Raw genomic sequence first — 11,079 nt, forward strand, 5'->3', positions numbered from 1 at the left:
TTGACCTGCATTATCCAATCACATTCAGTTTCTACAGAGACTGCAAGCTGCTAAAAGCTGCTTCCTGTTCGTGTTGGTATCTGATGTTCCTCTTTGTTACTTTTTTATTTTTTACAATAAGCTCACCATAGTACAAATTTAGAGTTACATTTGAATATGTGGAAGCCCTGTGACAAAACGTCCGGAGGCCAAGTACCAAAAATCAAACCCACGTGCAGAAAAGCCAAAGCGGAGGCTGAGGAAAGGGTTTAACAAAGGTTTATTAACTAGCACAAGAATGATGTTTACGATGGCACTTGACTTCAGGCTTGACACGTGGGGCGTGAGGGTCTTGGACAGGGGAGAGAGATAAAGCAAGGGGACAGGTCCAAGAAAGCAGCGGCAGCTGGCTGGTGATTAGGTACGTACTGGAAGAGAGGAGAGCAGTGTTAGAGCAGTAGCCAATGAGGAGTTGTGGAGAGGGTGGAAGCTATGAAAATCTTCGTCTTACTGTGCAGGTGGGAGATGGAAGCGTTGAAGGAGAGGTGGTGCGGTCCGGTGGGTTTGGTGGTGTGTGGCAGCTGTCCTGAGCGGTGAAGATCCTGTAATAGTGTAAGGGCAGGAGGGCAGGCAGGTGAGGCAAGGAGATGATTCTGAAAGCAGGCGGGTTAACCAGATTTCAAAGATGAGTTGTTCAGTGTGATGGAATTTCCCGGAGTAACTAGAACACAAGATGGCAAGGTTAGTAAAGCACTTGAGAATCATGGACATGAAGCGCTCCAGGGACTCCCACCAAAAGTGGCGCTTGATCACGGCAGTGGTACGGGCAGTTCCAGGGTGACAGGAGAATCGAGAGTCGCATGCCCATGTGATCACTGGAGCACGAGCAGCCGAAGGAATGAACCAGCGTCCGGGAGGCCGTGTTCCTGGGTCGGGTTCATCCTGGAGGGCCAGAAATGCCACTTGACAAGCCGCGGGCAGCACTGAAGCATGTACGGTCTGGTCTGTGTCTGGAGCAAATTTCCGGGAAAGAGCATCAGCTTTAGCGTTTTTATGACCTGGGTGGAAAGAGAGGGAGAAGTTGAAACGGTCGAAAAACAGAGACCATCGGGCTTGGCGGGCGTTAAGCAGTTTCGCTGTTCTGAGGTAAATGAGGTTCTTATGATCAGTGAAAATAACGAACGGGTGCTCTGCTCCCTCCAGAAGGTGGCGACATTCCTCCAAGGCCAACTTTATGGCTAACAGCTCTCGATCACCAACACAGTAGTTGCGTTCGGCAGGCGACAGGCGCCGTGAGAAAAAGGCACAGTGCTTTAACTTGGCTCGTGGCCCAGTGCGTTGCGAGAGAATGGCACCAACAGCAATGTCAGAAGTGTCTACCTCTAGGACGAATGATTTATTAGGGTCAGGGTGTTGCAACACCGGGGCAGAGGTAAACAGGTCCTTGAATCTCTCGAAGGCAGCTTCAGCCTCAGGAGTCCAAAGAAATGGTCTCTTAGTGGATGTGAGCGTGGTGAGTGGTGTAGCTAACTTGCTGTAGTTGCGTATGAAACGTATGAAAAAAAAATGAGGACAGGAGAAGACTAGAAACTCAAGAACGATTCCAGTCCTCCCAAGAACTGGTAAATATTCATTTAGAGATGAAAATTGTACCAGTTGCTTTGTTCTGCGTTATCCATAAAGCTTCACTTTGGTCACATTCCCTACCTCTTCAAAGAAACTGAAGTAGAGCTTTGCATCAGAACATTTATGTGAATTTGTGGCAACGAAGTAATTGTTAATCTTTTGTGAATTCTGAGTAGGTGATTACCTAAAGTCAAGAGAAAAACTAAAAGCATCACTGACCTGTGATACATCAGAGCTACAGACAGATGAGGAGGAAGAGGGATTTAGGAAAAGAAATTAAGCCAAGGTTTGATTTTTAGAGATTTATGGCAAGTATCAAACTTAAAAAACAAAAACAAAAAAACCCCACTTGGCTAGCCATTGATCAATGGCCTCCTTGACTCCGCGCTCAAACCAGCGTTCCTCCCTGTCCAGGATGTTACATCCTCATCATTGAAGACTGTCCACTGGCCTGTAGGTGTAAACAGACTGCAGAGTCCTGGCCTGATGAGTTAGCTCTTCTGTGTTGTGCCATCTGCTTTGCCAGAGGTTGTTTGCAGCCATTCCCCAACTCTCTGTGAATAGTACTCGTGGCCATTAATCAATGGTCTTTGATCAGTAGTTGTTGATCAATGGTCATGACAATTTGCATATTAATGATCAAAGAACTGACCTCACAGTCCATTGTTCATTCGGTGGTGCTAGTCTCAGTCATTGTGCAAATGTTTATAAGATTGGGGAAACCTGCTGAGCCAGTCTGCTGAGACTTAATAAGTCACCTGGATGACTGATGAAATGTTTCTCTCACTGAAAACGCAACGTCCAGATGAACAGAATCAACTTTTTGGGATTTACTTACCTGGATGATTGAGCACGCATCAAGACTAATTTGTACTTACTCAAGTACACCATTACTTTTTGAACTTGAATAAATAAATAAATACATTTTCCAATCAAGACTTGGTCATGTGATTGGCTCATTCAGCACAAGGCAGTAGAACTATATATGTTTAATAATGTTATGAAAAAGGTAGGAAAAACAAATGCTTTGGAAAACCAACCTGTATCTACATGAATAGATACAGGTTGGGATGGCTATAGCTCAGGAGGTACAGCAGGTCATCTGCGAATCAGAAGGTTGGTAGTTTGATCTCTGGTTCCCACAGTCTGCATGCTAAATGTCCTTGGGGAAGATACTAACCCCAAGTTGCTCTCTGATGCATCCATCGGTGTGTCAATGTTTGAATGTTGGTTTGGAAGCACTTAAAAGCATAGAAAAAAAGGATTGTGTAAATGTGGTATGTTGTATAAAGCGCTTTGAGTGCTGCCCGAGAGTAAGAATCAGCCCATTTACCATAAATTTAAACCAAACATCCCCAACTACTTGTTTTTCTTTAGGATCTTTTACTTTTAATGACAAACCTAGATGTTCAAACAGTTTATGCTTTGGGATGCATTTCATTTGTTATTTGAGGCATCAGCATGTTGAAGCAAGACAGGGAACACACCCACACACATAAAATACCAACCTATTGCTCCCACAGTTTTAGACCATCAGCATGCTACTTTGAAAAACCAGCAACATGTTCAAGCACGACAGGGCGGCATTTTTTTTTTTTTTTTGAGATGTGTGGCCTCAGGTCTTCAGCACTCTTGTGGAGCTGTGGAAGGCCATGCATCTGGGGTCTTTACCTGCCTCACTAGGGGCATTATAGCAGTCTATCACCCTCGTTTTCAAGAACATTCGCTGTCTTACACACACAGAAAATGCAGTGTTTGTTTGTGTATCTTTCTTTTTCTTATCTTTCAAGTGCTGTGTATGGTTTGAGTGTGTTTCGTTGAAGATGCAGCATGTCTCTCTGTTTCAGCCTCAACCCACCTCCTGCCTCTTTTCTCTCTTTCTGTCTCTTTTCTTTTCATATTCCACACAGATAATATTATGAAAACAAGATTAAAAGATGAGCCTACAAAGAGTGGATAGTGCCATAGTGCTCCTCTTGTGAAAGAAAATGTGTTTGCATGACAAAGCATTCAGTCTATGATTCGGTTTGTTAGAACAGGTTTCTTAAAAAAAAGGCCATGGAAGTGTAACATAGTTAAATAGAGTTCAAGTTAAATCCCGCTAAATGGGACATTGGCACCACCTACTGTTGCAAAAGTCACCCTGCAATATTTACAAAGGGTAAGAAATTCTGGGTAATCCTCAGAGCAATGGAGGATTCCCGTAGAGGTAAGGAATGTGCAAATGTCGTGGACAAAACAATCATGTTACCTGTAACAGTAATATAAGTTGATCCAGTTATTTTTGGTGTCCCAGCGCTCTGAGTATAGTTTTGTATTCAGTTCATGTTAGATTTGTGATTATAGTTCTTGTGTTATTCATATTTAGCTTTTAGTTGAGGTTAAAGGCAGGAATTATTTATTATTGTTTCCTTGGTCGCTATGTTTGGGTTCTTGTCTAGTTTTATGTGTTTTAGGTTTAAGTTTGTGTTATCATGTCTAGTTTCCATGTTTCCTGTTTTATTTTGTGAAAAGATGGCGTAACATGACCGACTTTTTATTAATGAAACCATGTTGAAACTAAAAATCCAGATCAGGAATGGATAAAGATGAAAAGCCCCGAACAGACAAACAGTAAGCGGTTACAGATCATTCTTCTTTATCAAAGTACTACTCCAATACATATCTTACAATATAACTTAATTCGATAATAAAACATAAATAACTCCGGAAATAAATTTAAAATGCCCACATATTGTGTACAGCTATCTAAAATGCATTGGAATACAGTAATCTAGTCATCGTTAACGTTATGTCTTCGTATAGGCTACTTGTTTATTTATTTTTATCATTATTAGATTTTAATGGGTTTCAGGGATGTATTGACAAGTGTCCTGCTCCTGCAAGAGAAGATCAAATACAGGTTGAGCCAGCTGTCATTTTCCTCACACGTCATTTGTCTTTGTGAATCCACGTTAGCTAGTAACCTATTTATTTCCTGTCCAAGAGAGAAAAAAAATCAGAGGACACGGAGGAACACACAAAGATCAACAGGTAGGTTTATATTGTGAAGATATTTTCACCTCCACCAAGGTCACATAAATCCCCAGCATTTAAATATGAGAACATAGAGCACCGGTAGAACCTGTGTGTGCTCAGAAACCCCAACAGTAAAGACAAAGAGTGTTAGCGTGTTGAGCAGGAAACATACAGGGAGGTCCCCATCAGTGTTCAGGGGTCCTGTTGGGACCCAGCAGAGGCCAGAAAGCACATTTACCTTTACCAGTATAGACACACTATTTTATATGATTACATGTTAAATCTCAGTTAGGTGAATTGATCCAAAATTGATAAAATCATGCCATAAATAAATCTGAGTGAGGGATGAAAATAATACTTAGACTTTAGCTGTTGGTCAGTTTTCCTTTCAAGCAGTGGCACATTTGTCTAACAGCAGCAGCTCAGTCAGGTTTGAAAGTGATGTTTGATCTGGCAGAAATTTACCCCGGATGCTCTTCCTGACACAACTCCATATCACAGGAAGCCAAATGTATCCTGTTTTTCATACCAAGTATCACAGTCTCTGTTAACCCTTGAATTGTGTTCATGGATTTAGTTACTCAGCTAATGTTTATAGTTCTAGTCAACATTTAATTAAATTAAATCTTATTTACATACACTTACAATCATACAATTTTACAGTTTTACCCGTATTTAATAAAGTAGAGTTTAAATTTTTTTAGGTTCTACCGTTACCTGTTGAGTTTCATATTAATATTAAACCCTTGTGAACTGACTGTATGGCTACGGCTCCATCCTATTGCAATAGGTGCCTCCCACGGGTCAAAATAGCACCAAATCACAACGACAGTTGCCTCAAGGCACTTTATATTTTAAGGTATAAAGTGTTGTAAGCAGTGTTTGGTGTAATGCGTTACTAAGTAAAGCGTTACTGTAATTAAATTACTTTTCCACTGAAAAAGTAGAGTAACTAATTACTGTTCATTTTTAGGTATTTTAATTACAGTTACTTACAATGTACTTGCGTTACATTGTAAAATAATTAAACTCGCTGAATATCATAGTTTAATTTCAATAATTTATCTTCTAAACATAGAAGTAAACTCTTAACATCGCTGTAGTGCAGGTGCACGTCATTTCGCACCAGTTTACAGATTTTATTGATTTAACAAAAGGTGACCCGGAACAACCAAGGAAGCAAAATCGCGCAACTGAAGGAAACCTGGAAGACAAAATACACAGCGAAGTAGGGATGGGTACCGGTATCCAGTGCCATGATGGCACCGGGGCTGTCATAAACGGTAGTAACCAGACCGAAAAGCAGCGCACATTTCAGTGCTTTATTTCGGTGCTTTATTGCCAGCTGTAAAATGAAAGACCAAGACAGACTTTTAATTCATTTGAAAGCCTGATGCTTCGCCTCGTCCACCCCAGCTGTGAAACTCAAAAACCAGTCTTACTTGTTATCATCTATCGCCCACCTGGGCCTTACACAAAGTTTCTGATTTCTCAGACTTTATATCTAATTTAGTTCTGAGCTCAGATAAAATAATTATTGTGGGTGATTTTAACATCCATGTAGATGCTAAAAATGACAGCCTCAACATCAGAATCAGAATCAGAATCAGAATACTTTATTGATCCCTGGGGGAAATTATTTAATTATTTAATTATTTAACATGGCATTTAATCTGTTATTAGACTCAATTGGCTTCTCTCAAAATGTAAAAGAACCCACCCACCACTTTAATCACACTCTAGATCTTGTTTTAACATATGGCATAGAAACTGAACATGTAACAGTGTTTCCTGAAAACCCTCTCCTGTCTGATCATTTCCTGATAACATTTACATTTACAATAATTGATTACACAGCAGTGGAGAGTAGACTTTATCACAGTAGATAGAGATGGTAAGCTCGAAATAGATGTTTCAACACTGTCTTGAGCGTCTGAAGCGCAGGTTCAAAACACCCAGATCATGCGAACATGACTAAACGAGTTTTTGGAGCGCGTCACCCCATTTTCAACAGGTGGCGTACAGACTGCTTCTAGGCGCCGCCAGATACGATGCTATTCTCTGTTTTTTTTGTTGTTTTTTTTTCAACTTTCACCAGAAAACTTTATTTGGTGCATCAGGTGATGTCATCCTCACTATGATCCATTACTCACATACTGTGCTGCCATAAGGAATATATTTATACTGTTAAAACATATTAAGAAAACAAATCCAATAATTACAGGTGATCTCTTAACATTTTTAGTGGAAAATCAGTTTTTCGCTTTTCCTTTTTTTAAAATTCTCCCTTATGCTTCTGGTTTGAATATCTCAGAAACACTTTAACCAAAACACCAGACTCACAGGAAAACTTCATGCCAGTGTTACAGGATGCAGCATTCATTGCAGAATAAACAACAGGAAAGGTTGTTCATGGTTCAGAACATTATCAAGCTAGAACAACTATGCCAGGTTCTAGCTTGATAGTACGAAGAACAGACTTGGTGACACGAACACCTGGAAAGTTCAAAAATCAGCTAAACACAACCAAAGTTGAGGGCTGTGCACAGAAGGAAAGTCGACTGACCCCACGAACGGCGGTAAACCTGCGTGGTTACTACAGTAAACACAGCATCATTTCCTAATGTTTTTCTTTTTAAATTGACTTATTGTGAGCAACACGAATGTTAACATTATTTTTCTTCAAAATAAGTATCGATCACAATTGCTGGCTGGCTGGTGTAATAAGTAGCTTTGATTGGAATTGTGCAGGGCTTGTCTCCCATCTCCACAGTAACACCTGTGGAGATGGGTTTCAGATTGTTTGGAAGCCTAACCTAGCCTTTATAATGTCTGAATTGGTTAAATTCAATTCAATTTAATTTGTACAGCACCAAATCACAGGAACTGTGCTTTATAGGTGTCGAAGGCCAGTGTCCTGCAGGTTTTAGAGATTACCCTGGGTCAACACACCTGAATGAAATGATCAGTTTGTTACCAGGCCTCTGGAGAACTTCAGGACATGTTGAGGAAGTCATTCAGCCATTTGAATGAGCTGTGCTGGATCAAGGACACATCTAAAACCTGCAGGACACTGTCCCTCGAGGCCTGGAGTTGCCCACCCCTGCCTGCACTACATAAAATCCATACAGGTTATTGAGTGAGCCCAGGTACCAACTGGGGATAATGAGCAGCATCTGAGTCCTCAAGAGAGCAAAGGGAGAGAAAAAGAGAGTGGGAGAGAGAGCAGCACCACATGCATGTATAAATACTCAGCTCCACAGAATGTGGATATTACCTCTAATATTAGAAATGTTGTTGTTGTTGTAGAAAGATCCAAATTCATCACAATTGTTTACTGAAAGAAATTCAGTTGGTATGGTTTTGGAGGGATTCAGTTTATCAATGAATGAAAATAAAAAGCAGAATTAGACCAGTTGATTAGCTGGGAGATGATTGGCTGGCTGATTTGATTTGATTGTTGTAGCAGTAAAGTGCATTTTTGTAGTTTTCAAAATGTAATTTATTGCCATGACCATGATGCCAAGTCTCTCTTGGAAATGAGATTTTAACCTCAAGGGAAATTTTTACCTGGAAAGATAAAGGACTAATAAATTCTTTCATCGCTCCTGTAGATTCTTTTTGGCATCTTTACCTTTGAATTGTTTCTCCGGGGAGCTTTTGGTGGGCAGCATACATTACAGTTTGACAGGATAAATGTGGTCAATAATCTGGGAAATTGTATTAGAGAAGTTCTCCATCATTTCCTCACATTATGACCATAATGATAATGTACACGTTGCTATCACTGACATGATACTTGTTGATAATTTGGTTTGTATTTTTTTTTTTTTGACAGATGAACAAAATACTTCTGAAAATATGCAGTAATGATCAGAGACAGTCACATCTTGAACATTGCAACTGTGACATTGAAAACTCTGTGGAAAAAAAATCAAATCGAGGATGTCCCCTTTGGAATGTGTGTTTAAAATCAAAACATTCTAATAAATGGATAAACCGTTTGGAGTCAATCAACTCTGTGCATCCCGGGTGGTAAACACTGGGGCTTTACAGTGTTGACAGCTGAGAGTTAGTAAGTTATACATGAGGAGATAGTAAAACGAAGAAGAAAGATGGTGATTAGAAAGAGAAGTTTGTAAGAACTCAGCCACTTTCTGGCTCCAAATGGTCCCTGATATAAATGCATTTGTATAGCCCTTTACTCAGTCCCTGAGGACCCCAAAGCGCTTTACACTACATTCAGTCATTCACACACTGGTGATGGCAGCTACATTGTAGCCACAGCTGCCCTGGGGTGCACTGACAGAGGCGAGGCTGCCGGACACTGGCAGCACTGGGCCCTCTGACCACCACCAGTAGGCAAACATGGGGTTAGTATCTTGCCCAAGGATATTTGGCTGGAATCGAACCACCGACCATCTGATTAGTGGCTGACCTGCTCTGCCACCTGAGCTACAGCCACCTTCTCATGTGTCTATGTTTTGATGGCCATGATTGAGCAGCAGATGCAGGTGCTCGAAAACATGATCACTCAGTCTGGGATCATTGTTCACTCCCTCCTGCTTCAGCAGTGGTGCTACACAAGATGGGACAGGGGGACGTTACCTAGTCTTTCATAGAGGAGTTTCAGGCAACGATGGCTTCCAGAGGATTGGGTATTGCAGCTGCTGCCCCTCTTATAGGGCAAAGCCCAAACGGTAACAGTGAGCCTGCAGCTGGTATCGAGGGGCAGCTTTGTGGATGTTTAAAGGGCCACACTGCAAGAGTTGTATGAATTTATGGGATTTACTTACATGGATGATTGAGCATGCATCGAGATGCCCTTTGTGGTCACATGGCTAGTGGGCTATGCCGACTATGAAGTGGCACAGTCAGACATGGGAGGAGCCACTCAGTTTTATCAACCTCTTAAAAACATGGGGAGATGGTGAAACCGCTTCTCTGGTAGAGACCTCAGACCCCAACAGCTAGTGAAATAGGGGGAAAGCATAATAAGTGTGACAGGAGTGAGCTGTTTCTGTCAGCCTCCTCTGGCGCTGCCCAATGAACATTCTGTTAGCTTTAGATAACTTTTCCCCTTTACAAAAAACCCATCATTTAAAAACTGCATTTTGTATTTCCTTTGTCTAATATTAAAATCTGTTTAATAATCTGAAACATTTAAGTGTGAGAAATGTGTAAAAAACAAATCAAGAAAGTGCTGTAAAAAAAACTTGTTTTTTTGTACTGAAACATTTAAGAACTTTTTAGGGACCTTCAGCACAATTACCAGGATGTTTGCCTTCAGTTTATTTTCCTTGATGTGCACATGCAAAGCCATCGCCATCACTTTTATTTATATGTATTTATTTTGCTTTGTTGTGCACATTTTTCATCATTTTATTTTGCTTGAACACAGTGAGATTTTTCCATCTGCATCCGTTTTCTTTTTTGTGGAATTGTTTTAGGCTATGTTGATGTTTTGCTTCCCTTTTTTTGCATTTAGCATTTTGTGATATCAAATGGATCAAATATTGTGGCAAAAATAAAATGTTTAGGAAAATTCTTATTCATGGCATTTAAACCTAAAAAGTGAAAGGTTGTCATTACACTTTAAAAGCAGCTGTAAGAGAAGGAGGAACTTGGAGAACCTGTAATTCAGACAGCAGCCACTCGAGGTCGCTGCTGCATCACAGTCCTTTCACATACTGTCATTTTACTTACTGAAGTAAGTATCTAGTTCGAAACCACGTTTCTGTCCTACACCATTATTTTAGGGTCTTTATCTTTTAAAATAAAGGGTCTGAAGGCAACTGTTGACCTGGAAGATTTTTAGGACAATAACCTAGGTTATTGTCCTAAAAATCTTCCAGACTGAGCTCAGTCTTTCCTAATTAGAAGCAGGAAATTAGAGATCATCCGGTGATAGTTGGTATGAAAGACAGGAAACATTTGTCTTCCTGTGGTGTTGGGGATAGATTCAGTGTAAAACGCTGACAAACCAAAGAGCACTTATAGATCGACTTGCTGCTGTTGTTAGCCAAATGTCCAAGCATTTCAAATGAACGAAGTCTTTCTAGCATATGTACTTAAAGTCAGTGCAAACATTAAGTTAAAATATATCTGTCAACTCCAGCTCTGCCTCCTGCCCTAAACCATGCATCATAACATGTCTCTCTGCCATCTGTCACACTTCTGTCTTCTGGGATTTTTCGTTATTAATAAAAAGTTCGTTGTGACACGTGATTTCTTCACAGCATAAAATTTATGTGGATTAAATCACCTTAGATGCTGAACGAAAAGCGTGAAATTCATTGACACGACAGTTTAAATGGTTTTGAACTGAATGCTGTATAAACGCCTTCTCATGACGTCACGTTGCGTTAGCGTCCTGCCACCTGTAGGAGCAGCACTCGTGGTTCTTATGTGAGGGTGGGAGCAGAGAGCTCATATCTTCACTTTGACTGGAGGACT

General features: G+C 40.6%; 1 protein-coding gene across 1 annotated transcript; it reads right to left on the minus strand.

The window, feature by feature from the left end:
- Positions 1–262: 262 nt before the first annotated feature.
- Positions 263–2,463, minus strand: LOC113013730 (uncharacterized). Its single transcript, XM_026154871.1, has 4 exons — positions 2,444–2,463; positions 773–1,513; positions 491–700; positions 263–407 (listed from the first exon to the last, which is right to left on the minus strand). Exons 1-4 carry the CDS (start codon positions 2,461–2,463, stop codon positions 263–265), a joined length of 1,116 nt encoding a protein of 371 aa, XP_026010656.1.
- Positions 2,464–11,079: the final 8,616 nt, after the last annotated feature.

The sequence above is a fragment of the Astatotilapia calliptera genome, chromosome 20 (genome assembly GCF_900246225.1).
Source record: "Astatotilapia calliptera chromosome 20, fAstCal1.2, whole genome shotgun sequence".
NCBI lineage: Eukaryota > Metazoa > Chordata > Actinopteri > Cichliformes > Cichlidae > Astatotilapia > Astatotilapia calliptera.

Coding starts and splice junctions, on each gene's coding strand:
- LOC113013730 (XM_026154871.1), bottom strand. CDS start 2,463: ATGCGTGCTCAATCATCCAG. Junction 701..772: donor GTGATCAAGCGCCACTTTTG/GTGGGAGTCCCT, acceptor CTTGTGTTCTAG/TTACTCCGGGAAATTCCATC. Junction 408..490: donor TTCCATCTCCCACCTGCACA/GTAAGACGAAGA, acceptor CCTCTCTTCCAG/TACGTACCTAATCACCAGCC.